Here is a 14875-nt window from a genome sequence, read left to right on the forward strand (position 1 = left end):
ACCCAAACCATTCTATAATTCTATGATTCTATATTCTAGGATAAAAGGAAAAAATAGCAAAGTACTTAACACCTACTGTTATTTAAGCATTAAGCCATTATACAGTTTTTAGGCATGCTTCTCATAATTCTGCAGAATCCAAATCACTATGGTTTATGAAACTGATAAACGCTAAGTTCTTAGACTTGCTTCTTCTTCCAGATATTTAAAATAATATAAAAGAAAACATTTGGATAAGAACACTAGAATTCAACCACCCTCTCTTGCAGTGTTCACCAGACACTGATCTCCCTGATTTCACTAGTCAGCCGATTTTTGTGGGGCTACAAAAATATGAAACTTGCACACAGTAGATCAGATTTGACATGGAGCTTGTAGGGCAGCAGACAATACTGAGTAGATATAAACACACATCCTGTACTAGCTGTGCATTTCCTCTGAAAATATAAAGATAACAAAGGAACAATGACATCTTTGTGTCACAGATGTAAGGTTTAAGGATTTTTAACATCAATTCACAATTCAGCATGTTACAGTTTTCAAGCATTGCATTTTACAGTTATCGCTATTGTTTTGACTTTCGTTAACTCTTTATATCTTCCTTTCCCTCTTGAAATAGTAAGGAGGTGAGGAGAATTAACAGAACAGCTCTCTATCATGCTGTCTGAGGCACAAACCGTATTTATTTTCCTTTAAAAACTTTAAACAGTCACTGGTATTGTTCCACTAGGCATACCTATCAAAGGGGCTCTACAGAAATGTTTTTCTCTTGCATAATAGCACACATCTGGCTTGCTCTAGGCATGACAGTAAAGTCCTTTCATGCACAGAACAAGCCATTGTGGAATGGAGACATGTTGAGTCTTCTGATACAGAGAAGATTTCTTGCAAATGATTGATATCACTACAGGAACGAGCAGTTGATTTCATAAGACTTTTTTTAATAGAAGAGACCAGAAAAGGCCACATTGTAGCTATCTGAATTCTGCACCTCCCTGGGTGAATCATTTGGTTGTAATGCAGGACAGTGTGGTGGGAGATCTGGGTGTGTATGAGTGCACTAAGCAGCTTTCAAAACTATTTGGGGAGCCAGTCAGAACTCTCCAGCAAAGCTGGGTGTAGGTCACAGGCTGCTAGGTGGATAACCTTGCGCTAGATAAGCTAATGGTCCCTTTTGGCCTTCATTTATAATCTGAATCAACTGCTTTTGGAAAATAGTTATCTACTCAATCCTGCACATAAGCATGCCTTCTGAATTCTTGGTTTCACATCTGCAGTTTATTAATTCCTTCATTTCTTCAGACAAGAGGGTTTTTTTTATTAAAGAAGGTGTCCTGGTTTCAGCTGGGATAGAGTTAACTGTCTTCCTAGTAGCTGGTACAGTGCTATGTTTTGAGTTCAGTATGCAAAGACTGTTGATAACACTGATGTTTTCAGTTGTTGCTCAGTAGTGTTTAGACTACAGTCAAGGATTTTTCAGCTTCTCATGCCCAGCCAGGGCACAAGAAGTTGGGAGGGGACACAGCCAGGGCACCTGACCCAAAGTGGCCAACGGTGTATTCCATACCATGTGACGTCACATCTAGTTTAGGAACTGGGAAGTGGGGGCAGGGATTCGCCGCTCGGGGACTAGGTGGGTGTCGGTCGGCGGGTGGTGACCAATTGCCCTGCGCATCATTTGTACATTCCAATCCTTTTATTACTACTGTTGTCATTTTATTAGTGTTATCATTATTAGTTTCTTCTTTTCTGTTCTATTAAACCGTTCTTATCTCAACCCACGAGTTTTACTTCTTTTTCCTGATTTTCTCCCCCATCCCACTGGATGGGGAGGAGTGAGTGAGCAGCTGCGTGGTGCTTAGTTGCTGGCTGGGGTTAAACCACGACAGAAGGGAAATGTATGATTCACATTTTTCTATGATTAGTTTAGTATTCATTTTTGTCTGTTTGCTACTTCACAGCTCTCTCTGGGAGAGGCTACCAACACTCAGTCTGGCTGAATGTTCTCTACCTTCTTCAACACTGCCATGAGAAGCTCAGAGCTGGAGGAGAACATCTATGCTTTGGTATTATTCCCAAACTCAGCTGAATGTTATGTTCAGAAGGCTTATCAGGTTATCTTAATGAATACAGATTTCTCCAGTGTCATTGAGGTGATTCTAGAAAAGGAAAAAAAACATAGGGAATTTTTAGCCATAGAAATGGCTAATACAGATTAAACTAGAGATATGGATAAAAATCATTTGGATGTTTGCTTAACATTTTTTTCCTCATGTAAATAAAATGCACTATAAACCAGGTTATTTTGAGACAACTAAATTGTGTTGTTTTGTAACATAACTCTTAGAAATCCTACAGGTAGTGCTGGGAAACACCACACCCATCTCTAAGAGAGAAAAAGGAGAACCTGAAAAGTTATATAGCTCAATCAGTCTAATTTTATATTTGAAAAGCTATTAGGACAAATTACGAACCATTCATTTAAAAGCTCCCATCTAATCTGACAGAACAATTAGAAGGGTGAAGCCATAGGAAAAAAGTAAAGAAACACTATGGAAAATGCCATGGAAAAAAAAGCAAATGGTCAGAAAAAAACATAACTTAATGAAAAATAAGTAAACCACCAACCTTGTCTGGATAGATAGAAGGTGCTAGAGTGAAAAAACTAAATTATTTTTAATTATTGTGTTGTGTTTTGGTCCTATAGTGGTAACTTTATCAATACTTCAATTTGAACTACAAGCTATTGGAGGTATAGTTCTTCAACTAAAAATTAGATCTATAACAATTTAAAGCAAACCTTTATATCTTTTAAATGCAGGAGGCATCAACATTCCTCATGTACTCCCATGTACCAGAAAACAAGAATGGGTGTGGCAGACAACTCCTAGATTGAAAACAATTGTCTGAACAGACTTACTAACAGGAAAATTAATATTATTACATTAGCAAGGCCATTAAGCAATAACATGAGAAAATAAAAGGGACATAAATTTGACTTCAAACTTTTTTATATTACATTACAAACCATCAGTATTGATAAAACTGGCAATCTTTCTGTATTACTGTATTATAAAACACTGCACAGACTCTTAGGAGTTTCTGTATTAAAGACTATAAAAATGAATTTGAACATGACTGAATGTCTATTGTTTATGTTTTGTTTGATGTTGTAGGATTTCTGTGCTGAATGGCTGCATTAACTTCATAGGCATTTACCCTTTTAGTGGAGGACAAACACGGTAAGGGTAATCATGTAGATTTGGTGCTAGGGGAAAGTGCTGGAGAAGCTAATAAAACAAGTTCATTCACAGGACTTACGTGGGCAAGCTCATAAGAACATATAATCATTGCATGCAGCAGCTCTTCTGTTGTCATGATTGACATAAAGGCTGTCAAAGGGATGATCACTGTGTCTGTTTTGACAAATTAAATTATTATGTTTGTTTATTTGGATGAATATGTTTTCATCTGGTGACAGCACATGAAGCCTAGCTGACTATGGATGCCCCTGAAGACTGTGGCCTAGAAGAGAAATTCTCATTTCATGTTGCCAACATTCAGACAAGATAGCAGAGGGGCTGGTTACAGCCAGTGCTGCTCACTTGTTATCTTTTCCTAAGGCACCTCAGCAAAATAAACCAGCAGCTCCGTTGGAGCTGTTAGGTGTTGCTCAGCTGTTTTCTTCAGCTGTGGGGACTTGGAGCTACAGGAGCAGAGCTGGGCATCACAGAAAGGAATGCTTAGACTTGCTGAGTAGTATTTCAGTGCAGTTTTTGATGCCACTTAACGATACTCGTTTCAAGTACCACTCAAATTATAAAAGAAAAACAACATGGTGCGCATGTCCTACATATAAGAATGGTTATGTAATGGAGGGAGGTTGGTTCAATGAGGGAAACTGAAGAGAATCATGTGTATTGATTCATGCTGGTAAGGGCTGGGGGTGTAAGCACTCCCAGGCCCCCCACCAGTCAGGCTTCCAGAATATTTTGGCAGATCGCATTAAGTAACATAGTCACTTGCACAAAATACAGCAACATAACTTTCCAAAGCACATCTAGAAGAGGAAACATATGCATTTTCCTTCAGCAATCAGAATACACCCATGTATTTGTTTGTTTTGATCTCACAGTTGTTGTGCGATTTGGTATACTACTTATATAGAACTTGTTTAGCATAACTTGCTTAGCATTAGTAGCTAAATTTGCTGAAGCCTTAGGCCACAAGCTGTGAACTTTCACCTAGATATGTTGAACTTTTACCTAGTCAAGTAAAAGAAGGCCCCAGAGCCAGTTCAAGCCAGAAGATAAGGAGGCTACAATCGTCAGCAGAAGCTGCAACTTTAGAGGTAAGAAAAGAAATGGCCTGCCTAGAGACAATAAAAGGACCCAATGAAGAACGGGAAGACCCCAGACCCTAATATTACTATGGGTCTGAACTGTCGCATGAGGGATGGGGAATTTAGATTGTAAGGGTATAATTGCCCAGGGATTTCTTTGTTCCAGGTCCCTCTTCAGAGGCACCCAGCTTGAGCTGTAGTGCTATTAATAAAAAGGACTTTATAGAAGAATTTCCTTTCAGCTTATTGATTCAGCGGAAACCTGGAGTCGAACCCTATTATGGTGCCTGGCACGCATAATTCCCATAACACAGTAAGGGCAGTCAAACATTGCCAGCACTTTGTTACAACGGTAATTTGCACAGACTTGTTGGTTCATTTATGAAACTGGTGAACGCACAGACTTGAGGTCTAGGAAAAACGACGGTGTTTAATCTTATCCTAATCGTGAACTTCATTGCATTTTTCTTTCATGTTCAGAAAGCAGCCATGCCCTTCCCAGGAGCGGAACAGCCGAGGCCACCTCCTCACCGCCCTCCTGCGAGGCGCCAGGCGGCCGCCGGCGGCCGCACCCCCAGCCAATCGTCCTGCCGGGCGGAATGACCGCCCGCCGCCGCCAGGGCTCCCGACGCAGCTCCGGGCCGGGACTGCGCGAAGTAACCGCCGGAGCCGCCGGTTCCCGCGGCTGCCCCGCCCCGCACGGGCACTACCCGCTCCTCTGCGGGGAACGTAGGCAGCACAGGGATGTACCAACCCTAGGAGAGAGAGAACCAGCCAGCCCACCCCACTCCTAGGCCCACCCCGGCTGCAGCTCCTCACCGTGGCACCGCCCGCAGCTGTACAGTGCTCTCACGCACATGCACACCCCCAGACTACAACTCCCAGAATGCACCGAGCAGTCGAACCGCGCCCCCCGCCGCCTGCGTACCCTGTCGTGTGAAAGGTGACTCTGCCGTCACTTCCACCGCGTGGTGCAGGCCGGGAATGCGAGTCGCGATTGGCCGGCGCCTGCCCCGCTTTTCAACGTGCTGGGGAGCAGGAAACGGTAACGGCGGAGCAAGCGCGGCAGGGCGAGGGGCTCCTTGCGGTGAGTACTTAGCAGAACCGCCTCCCCACCCCGCGGAGCGCTGTGCCACCGTGGCGCGACTCGGCCGGGAATTGAAAAGGGATTGATTTAATGCGCGCTTTGATGACGTAATAACGACTAACGAGGCGGTGGTGCTGCTAAACGTATAGCTGGGGCCGGCACCGGTCGGGTCCCCTCCTTGGGGGCGCCCCCATAGGATACTCGCGCCTGCCGGCGGTCGCCCACGCCGCTCTCAAAGCGCCCATGCCCAGTGGGCACTCGGTGCTGGCTAGGCCTTCCGCCTTCTCCTGCTCCTGGGACTCGGCGAGCACTCATTGGTTCCTCCGCCTGGGGCGGGTTCTGCCGTCGCCTTACGATTGGCGGTGGTCGCGCTGACTGCTATCAGCGCCCGTCAATGGGGCTGCGGCTGGGGTGCGGAAGGCTGCGGCTGACCACAGGGTGTGCGGCCGTGAGGGGCTCAGGCGGGACCGGGCCTCCGAGAGTTCCGTGGAGTCTCGGGCCGGCGGGGACTACAAGGGGCACTGGTGGCGGGTCGCGGCGCTGCCTTGCAGCCGCTGTGGACAGCGCGGCACCCGGCGTGTGTCCTGCTCGGCTCGGTAGGGGGTGGGTGCCTGTGGCTGAGAGGGGACCGAGGGGCTGGCTCGCATCCTTGCTCTGTAGTTGTTATTTTTGAAGAAAAATATATAACAAAGTGCACAAGAAGTTCTCATGTCTGTGTTACCTTGAAGTAACCACTGCGGTTACCCACCAAGCACCCCTCGTTCTCCTTTCCTGAGATGGCTACAACGAGATGGCAGTGGTTTGGCCAGTGCTCAGTCTGCTGATTAGTGTTGTCTGAATTGCCATAACTCTGTTCTGCCTGCCTGCATTTGTGTATGATCTGTATAGGCAAAGAAAACAAATGTCTAGTGCTGAAAATAAGAGGAGTTCCTCTTGAAGTCCAGGAGTATGGAAATAATAAGATGGCTTCATTGAGGTAGATTTATAAGAACAGATCTGCAAATTGCATGCATATCATGTGAGATGCATCCAGTGTCAGAAGTTGATAAGGTTAAGTCAGTAGTCAACTGGGTCTTCCAAGAAAATCCAGGTAAATAACTGAATTAGTCTAGTTTCCATCACTCATCTATGGGCCTGCATGTAAGCGTCAACTTGGATCACTTCTGTCTGCCTGCCTTGGCTTCTTGGTTTTTCTCTGAGGACTGTGCCTTTCACTTCTTGCTCCAAAGTAGTCATGCTCTCATTGAACATATGCTGTTCTGTTGGGCTTTCTTCTGCAATATCAGTTTAAAATGAGAATACTCAATGAATGCTGCAACTGTGTTTAGATATGTGATAAATTCAATTTTTTTACTAGTTTTGTGTTAATTCAGGGCAATAAATTACCTATCATAAGTTGTTGTTTTCTTATTTATGATTTTCAGTGTTCTGAGGGAGACTGAAACTCTTAAATGTCTTAGATTTTGGGAGGGGGGCTTGCTTTGTTATTTTGAGGGTTTTTTTTTTGTAAGATCTTCCTACAAACATGCAATTTGGAAGTAAATTTTGGATAGGTGGAAATCATGAGATTTGGGGGTCAAATTTTTGTTTGGTTTAACTTTTAGGGAATTACACTTTTAACTGCGAGTCATCTATCCTTGTACGATGTATCAAAAATGGGCAAGAAGAATTAAACAGTGAAGTAAATGGCTGACAACTTCCCACATGAGACTTTATGTGGAATACCAGATGACGGAAGAAAGGCAGGAGCTGCTGGTCATCTGTCTTAGATCCATCATTACAGATGAGGTGAAGCGAAGGCGGCAGCAGCATTCTTCCTTCAACCTCACCTTCCCCCTTGCCCTCACAAGATCCTGATAGGTTTTTCAGCATCTGCTTGGCAAAGCAGTGATAGCAGATAGAACTAGACTTCCATAAGCAGTTGCTTCTGCTCTTCTTTTTTCATGCTCTTGGCAAAATGACTTCTCCATGGGACAGTTTTTCTGAGATGCAAGAAAGAGTGTGTTTTGTGGTAAAAACAGGAATTCCACAATTTCCTTTACTTGATGTCTGTTAGTCATAAGAAAATAACTTTGCTTTTATCATAACCAGGTAATTCTTGTCCTCTCCATTTCTATTGAACTCCATATACCAGTATGTGTGTTTGTTGGAAGCGAGGTAGAATTTACACAGCTGCACAGGGGAGTTAGCAAGCATGGTGGCATCAGCTCAGATGTGGTTAGTACACATAAGTAACAGGTTTGTGCTCAGGACTTTCCAATTCCAATTGCACACAAAAAATCTGCACCAGAAGTTAGGAAGCACCTGCTATCTAGTTTCTTCTAGCACTCTGAAGATAACTGCTTCTTTGCCATGCCAGAATTTTCCATCTTCATATTCAATGTTTGGTTTGATACTAGCTGCTCTCCTGACTTTCTTCCTTTTGTCCGTACTAAGTATAACAGTGTAGTGAAGGGTATGTCTTAAATTCCTTTAAGACTCATTCAAGCCTAATCACTGTCTTATCTCAGAAACCATATGTTCTTCAAAGTGAGTTAGACTGTGAAAAGAAACAAAGTTTCTGCATTAATGTGACTTTGAAATGTCTTTGCTTTTTCTGTGACATTCTCAGTGTGAGAGCCATGTGAATGTGGGAGTTGAAGATGAGTGCTGCTGCACAGATCTGAAGTAATTTTGCCTGGAGTTAATTTGTGAAATGCTTTCATTGAAGCACTTGGACTCTCTCCAGAGTTTCTTTTGCATAAGCAGCACACTAACATCTGTGTCTTGTCCACAGGCACAGAATTGTTCTAAACCTCTTTAGGTTTGAGAACCTCCGCTACTCCCACCCCCAGCTATGTTTGTTGTATAAGTAAGGGAGGAAGAGCCATCAGATTACAAGCCTACATGTCTCTTTCAAAAGGTTGGCAAAGAATATTTCACCTTGCAGGGGGAGAACTGTAAGAAGGCTGGGTGAATAAGCAGCTCTTTGCTCTTGGGTGTGACAACACATTAGATCCCTGGCAACTTCTATGTACGCAGAAGATGGAAAGTGCTGCTTCATTACATCCTTATTTTAAGGAAGTAAACATCTTGTGTTCACTAGATACAAAACGTGACTTAAGCATGAAAATTTTCAGAACCATTCTTCCACCAAGTGGATTGGTAGAATTGCAAGAAGTAACTTTTTAAAGATTCTGACATTATGCTCCTGAGATGTTGTAGAATAGTTAGCTGTGGAGATGTTACATCCCTGCAGTATTTGCTTTGAGGGAGGTGAGTCCCTGTTGAAACTGTAGAATAAAGAAATGCACTTACTCACTTTGACTGTTTTTTCATGTGTATAAATGAGGCCATACTCCACTTCATTAACCCTAATGTTTCCTACCTGTCAGCTAAAATCAGGTAAACCTGTTACCAAGACAGTTTGGTGTTTCTATTGGTTTTGTAGTCCCTGAAAAGTGCTAGTTAGTTCATGTTTGTATACTAACCTCACTGTGCGTGGTATTTACTGAGTGGCATAGTATTCTTACTGTCCTACCACATCTTTTGCAGACTAGTCCTTTTGCCATGGAAGCCGAAGAAATGATGGAATGTATCCAGGAATTCCCTGAACACTATAAAGTTATTTTGGATAGACTGAATGAACAACGTGAGCAGGACCAGTTTACGGATATCACTCTGATTGTCGATGGTATGTACAGGCCTGGAACCAGTTGGTATACAAAGAATTCTGAAAGCTGTGCTGGGAAGCTGTTGGGTTTGTCACAGGTCAACTGTCAAACCGGGTTGCTAACAAATTCTTGGTTCTGTATTGGTGTGCGAGTTGCTTGCAGAGTTTAATTTAAAATCTTGGGCTGAACAGAGTCTCCAGTAGTGATTAATAATTTTGCTTCTGCTTTTCCAAACAAGGGGCTAAATATTTTCAGATAGAAGCCCACTTTGAAACTGCTGTACTATATTTAACGTGTTGTCTAAGGATTTCCAAAGCATTGTAAAAATATCTTTCCCTAACTTGAGCTGACTGTTTGCATGCAGAGAACTTATACAAATAATGGTTGATTGTTTAAAAAAAAACAACAAAAAAACCCCAGCTTGAAATAAGATTGCCTTCTTGCTTCTCTGGTATCTGCCTACTATTTTAATATATAGTTAAAATAGGGTAGAACAACTCACTTTTTCTATGTGTTCTAAAGACATAAGTATTAGTTTAAAAGGAAGATGGAGATATAAATGCTTATTATCTCATTAGAAAAGGTGGTGTCTGATAGATCACCTAAGATTGCTTCTTATCCCAAATGTATCTTAGAGTGGATGAGTGCTTCAGGGAAGATAGGCAGTGTCCACTAGGACAGACCTAGCTAAAGAAGTACCACCTGATCCTTAAAAGGATAGCAAGAACTCACTTGAAGGAAAAGGGTCCTACAGAGCATGGATTAGAAAAAAGTAAGCAAATGAAGAAAAAATTACTTTTCTGGAATCACCGTAGTTTCACTGACAATGCTTGCACAAAACTTATCCTGAATGTTTGTTTCTGCTCTAGTATTACCAAATCCACATGTTGAGCTCAAAACTGTTTTCTTGTGCAGCTGTGTAGTTCTAATCCATGTTGCTTCTCTTACCTGTGTCCCACGGAGCCTTATGAATGTTCGTGCCTGCACCAGGGAGAAGGCAACACAGTGACAGGGAATACACAGTCTGGAAAACAGGAAGAACAGAGCAGAACTACTTCTGTTCTGCAGGGGTCTTTATGCTAGCAGAAGTGATGATAAAATACATCTGTATGTAAGAGCAGCAAAAACCAAGGAGAGCCTGGATAAAACCTGAGAGCTGAGCCCAAGACATACAGGAAAAAGTTTGCACAGGAATTTCCCATAACTTAAATATCTGAAGAGAGAAACACTCTGGAGTAAGTGAGTCCTCCAGCTGATTGAGTTGCAGAGCTTCAACAAGGTCAGTGATGTTAGCAAGAGTCTGCATGAGATGGGACAGGCTAGCTGCGTTGGTATTCCATGTTACAAGGAGATATACTAAGTGACTATATGCTGCTGGAATAGATTTGTAGACTGGGTGCTTCTGCAGCCATTCCCTTCTCTGCATCTGCACTTATTCTGCACTATGAGTAAGGAAGGTGTTATCCTAAACCAAAATTTTTGTCTCTCTTTGTAGGTCACCATTTCAAAGCTCATAAGGCTGTTCTTGCTGCCTGCAGCCAGTTCTTCTACAAATTCTTCCAAGATTTCACTCAGGAGCCCTTGGTGGAGATTGAAGGTAGTCTGATTCATACAAATAAAAACCTTCAGAGTTGTGTGCCCAAGCTCAAAATGAATGTAGTATCCTTGGTATGGGCTTAAATGCATGCTTGGTCATATCAATTAGCTTTCTAGATCTCGGCTCTTGAGTTGTTCTGAGGTAGTGTTGTGGTTTAACCCTGGCCAGCAACTAAGCACCACACAGCCAGGCTCTCGCATTCCCCCCTGGTGGGATGGGGGTAGAGAATCGGAAGGGTAAAAGTGAGGAATAAATTTGTGGGTTGAGATAAGAACAGTTTAATAATTAAAAAGAAATAATAATTTTTTAAAAATGGTAAGGAAAAGAGAAAAAATAACAGAGAGGAAAATAAACCCCAAGAAAGACAAGTGATGCAAATGAAAACAATTGCTTGCCACCAACTGACCAATGCCCAGCCAGTCCCCGAGCAGTGGTCCCTCTGCCTGCCTCCCCCCCAGTTTTATTGCTGAGCGTGGCATCATATGGTATAGAATATCCCTTTTGTCAGTTTGGGTCAGCTGTCCTGGCTGTGTCCCCTCCCAACTTCTTGTACACCTCCAACCTACTTGTTGGTGGGGCAATGTGAGGAGTAGAAAAGGCCTTGACTCTGTGTAAGCGCTGCTCAGCAGTAACTAAAACATCAGTGCGTTATCAACGCTATTTTCAGCACAAATCCAGAACATAGCTCCATACAGGCTACTATGAAGAAATCTAACTCTATTCCAGCCAGAACCAGTACAGGTAGCTATTGCCACTGGAAAAAACTTCCCCTGAAGAAAAATTTAAAAGGAAAAAGATGCTTTGGCTGGGGTGCAAGAACAGGATAGATGTGGAGTAATACTTGCCTGTTAGGCAAGGTGCAATTTTCTGGAGCAGTACTTCAGCTTCCGGTACTTGCTGCTCAGAGGTCTTTTGAGAGACAGATCATATTTTAATATTTAAATTTATACTTTTTATTATTCTATACAAACAGCTTTTTGTCCATCTTATCCTTCCTTTTATCTTTGTCGTGGCATGATGTCATGGTTTAACCCCAGCTAGCTACTAAGCACCACGCAGCTGCTCGCTTCCTCACTCCCTCCTCCCCCCCCCCCCCCGATGGAATGCGGAGGAGAATCAAAAACAAGTAAAACTTGTGGGTTGAGATAAGAACAGTTTAATAATTGAAATAAAAAATAAAATATAATAATGAAAAGGAAGATAACAAAAAGAGTGAAATAAAACCCAAGACAGACAAGTAATGCACAATGCAATTGCTCACCACCCACTGACCAATGCTCAGCCAGTCCTCGAGCAATGTTCCGCCCCTCCTGGCCACCTGCCCCCAGTTTATATACTGGGCATGACATCACATGGTATGGAATACCCCTTTGGCCAGTTTGGGTCAGCTGTCCTGGCTATGTCCCTTCCCAACTTCTTGTGCCCCTCCAGCCTTCTTGCTGGCTGGGCATGAGAAGCTGAGAAATCCTTGACTTAGTATAAACACTACTGAGCAACAACTGAAAACATCAGTGTGTTATCAACATTCTTCTCATACTGAATCCAAGACATAACACTATACCAGCTACTAGAAAGAAAATTAACTCTATCCCAGCTGAAACCAGGACACATGACTCTGTAGTTGTTCCAGATTGACATGTTTCTATAGTGACTTTTTATTCCAACATGAGCCTTTCAAGGGTGGCATCTTCATGAAACTGGCTGTCAAAGTACCGTGAGCAGGCAAGCGTGCAAGACTGAGGAACTGCTAAAAGAGGCTGTTTTTCTTGCTTGTAAACAGGTGTAAGTAACACAGCATTTCGTCACCTAATTGAGTTCACCTATACAGCAAAACTAATGGTCCAAGGTGAGGAAGAAGCAAATGATGTTTGGAAAGCAGCTGAGTATCTACAGATGTTAGAAGTGATCAAAGCACTTGAAATCAGGTAAACACATAAGCCTCTTTTTCTTCCCAATACCGAAATGTAGAGTCTTAAGAATCCTTTTACAAAAGCTGGCTGCCAGTATCTTGCAGTGCTGTTCTTTATCCTTGAACCTCCTAAACTTGTGTGGGACCGTATAATCTTCTAATATAAGATATGGGTCAGAATTATATAGGCTAAAAAATTAACATCCCATTCTTTGGGCTATAACTCGATGACAAGTGACGTGGCTCGTAAATGTTGCAGACATTGTAGGGTTGTGACTTTGTGGTAACTAATACCAGGTCTCTGTGCTATCTGACTGCCCACACCTGACTGACAGCTGGGTGTACGGTGATGTGCCTCAGGTAATTAGACCACATTAACAAGTTTGTGCTGGTGTGTTGATTTCATGCAGCTCTTTCTGCTTTCAAGAGAATAGGCAGTGATTTTAAAACTTCTTGGTGCAAAATTAATCTCTCAAACTTCTTGAACAAATGTAATTGTTATAATCAGTTTTATATGGGATCAGTACTTAATCAAATGTTGCTGTGGCTCCTTTTATCCAGTACGAGGAACTGTACTCCATTACCAAACTTCAACCTGAGAAGCAGGTGCCATTCCCACATGTATTTCTTCCCCTTCCTTCCGTTTCACAAAGTGCTGCCATGTTCTCATTCCTTCTGTATGTTATGCTGTTCTTCTGTCATGAAGCAGAGGGAGGGGCAATAAATTCTTTCCAGCATTACAGTTATCCTTGCTTTCTCTTCCAGACCTGCTAAAAGGTCTTTGTGTTCAGGCTAAGGAAAGACTGTTGCTTCCTCTTTATCTCCCCATAGACACACTAGCTAAGGAGAGTGGCATTGACCCCAAGTTCCTCTAGTAGCCAAACAAAACCTCCACGACACGGTACACTGGAAACTTGGTTTTCAACATCAGTGGTGTTTTTTTTTTTTTTTTTGAATCAACTTATTCTGTGCTTATTCTTTGGATTGGTAGCAGAGCTGAATAAGTATGGGTTTTTTTGTTTTTTGTTTTTTTTTTTTTTAAATAGGAAAGATAGGATTGTGCATTTCTAGTCCTACCCTCCAACCCCACCAACACCCTTTTTTTGATGTTATTAAGATTAAGCATGGTATCACCAAAAGAACTTTTTTTTTTTATTAAGGAAAAAAGCAGACCTTTGCTGTCTGCTTGAGAAATTTAAAAGACACTTGAAACTGAAAAAGTATGTTCTAATCGGTATCACTTTGAGTTTGCGTATGCTGGTAGAGCTGTTGAACCAGGATTCAGATCAGTCTGTCAAGCTAAACTGTCCAGCCTGCAATTATTTCCCACTATTCTATAATGTTATGTAGTTTGTTGGTTATGCATCACTATTAAATGCTGTAATTCTTACATTACAAGGAAACAAATGTTTTGCTTAACAAACGTGCAAGCCAGTCTATTCTTGGAGTCATTTCCATTGTTCATAAATTTTGAATTTTTTTTTTAATTTTTGGTGGGGGTTTTTTGGTTAGAAAAACAAACTTGAGTACCACTGTCAGTCTCAGTTTTCTCCTCCACAGTAGGAGGGGTAAGAATTGCAATACAGTGCCTCTGTCTGAGCTTTGACTGAAAGGGGTAAGCTTCAGAAAGTTCAGCTAAAGTAGAGAGAGATTATTATAGGACTAAACATTTGTGTAATGCATCAGAGTTGCACATCACATAATCTAGACTACAAAGAAAACCACCAGCTGTTATTCCTTGAAGTACAGTGTGTTGTATGTGTGTATCCCCATTCAAAGCTTCACACCTGAGCCACACAATGTGCTCAAGGATGGTAGTCTTCTCTTTGAGCAGATTATTATTTTGGTACGTTATCCTGGAGCTCCTTGCAGTAATGTGCAAAGTAACTGTCACCTTCTAGACATCAGAAATCCAGACTAGATGAAATTATAAGTTTAGCTGCTCTGTCTTCCTGTATCTGAATATAGTAAGGTGCAATTTAATAAGCTGTATCCTGCATTAGGTCATTAGCCACACATCTCTGCCATATGACATACAGATACTGGAGAAAAACCTTATCTCTCCTATTACTAGAAAACCTGAAAGTGATAGGGAGTAGGTTACATAAAAGGATTCATCAGGCTATAAAGGAAGGTAAAAGCACAAATTACTCTTGTCAGTCTGATTTGAGAGGAAGATAGCCACTCATTTTCAAAACTGATAATCGGTAGTAAAACCTCCAGCATGTAAGTGCTGTGGATAATTGTGAGGGTGTGACTTGAAAGCATTGGCCCACTCAGCTCTCTC

The 14875-nt window shown here is 42.1% G+C and overlaps 1 protein-coding gene across 2 annotated transcripts in view; it reads left to right on the forward strand.

Moving 5' to 3' along the window:
- The first annotated feature begins 4797 nt into the window (after positions 1-4797).
- LOC138683322 (zinc finger protein 131-like) overlaps positions 4798-14875 on the forward strand; it is a 29380-nt gene continuing 19302 nt past the window's right edge. For both annotated transcript variants that reach the window (XM_069774998.1, XM_069774997.1), the window contains exons 1-4: positions 4798-5429; positions 8964-9102; positions 10578-10679; positions 12460-12604. In XM_069774998.1, coding sequence (XP_069631099.1) covers positions 8979-9102; positions 10578-10679; positions 12460-12604 — 371 coding nt within the window. In that variant the 5' untranslated portion in view covers positions 4798-5429; positions 8964-8978. The remainder of the gene's footprint in view (positions 5430-8963; positions 9103-10577; positions 10680-12459; positions 12605-14875) is intronic.

The sequence above is a fragment of the Haliaeetus albicilla genome, chromosome W (genome assembly GCF_947461875.1).
Source record: "Haliaeetus albicilla chromosome W, bHalAlb1.1, whole genome shotgun sequence".
NCBI lineage: Eukaryota > Metazoa > Chordata > Aves > Accipitriformes > Accipitridae > Haliaeetus > Haliaeetus albicilla.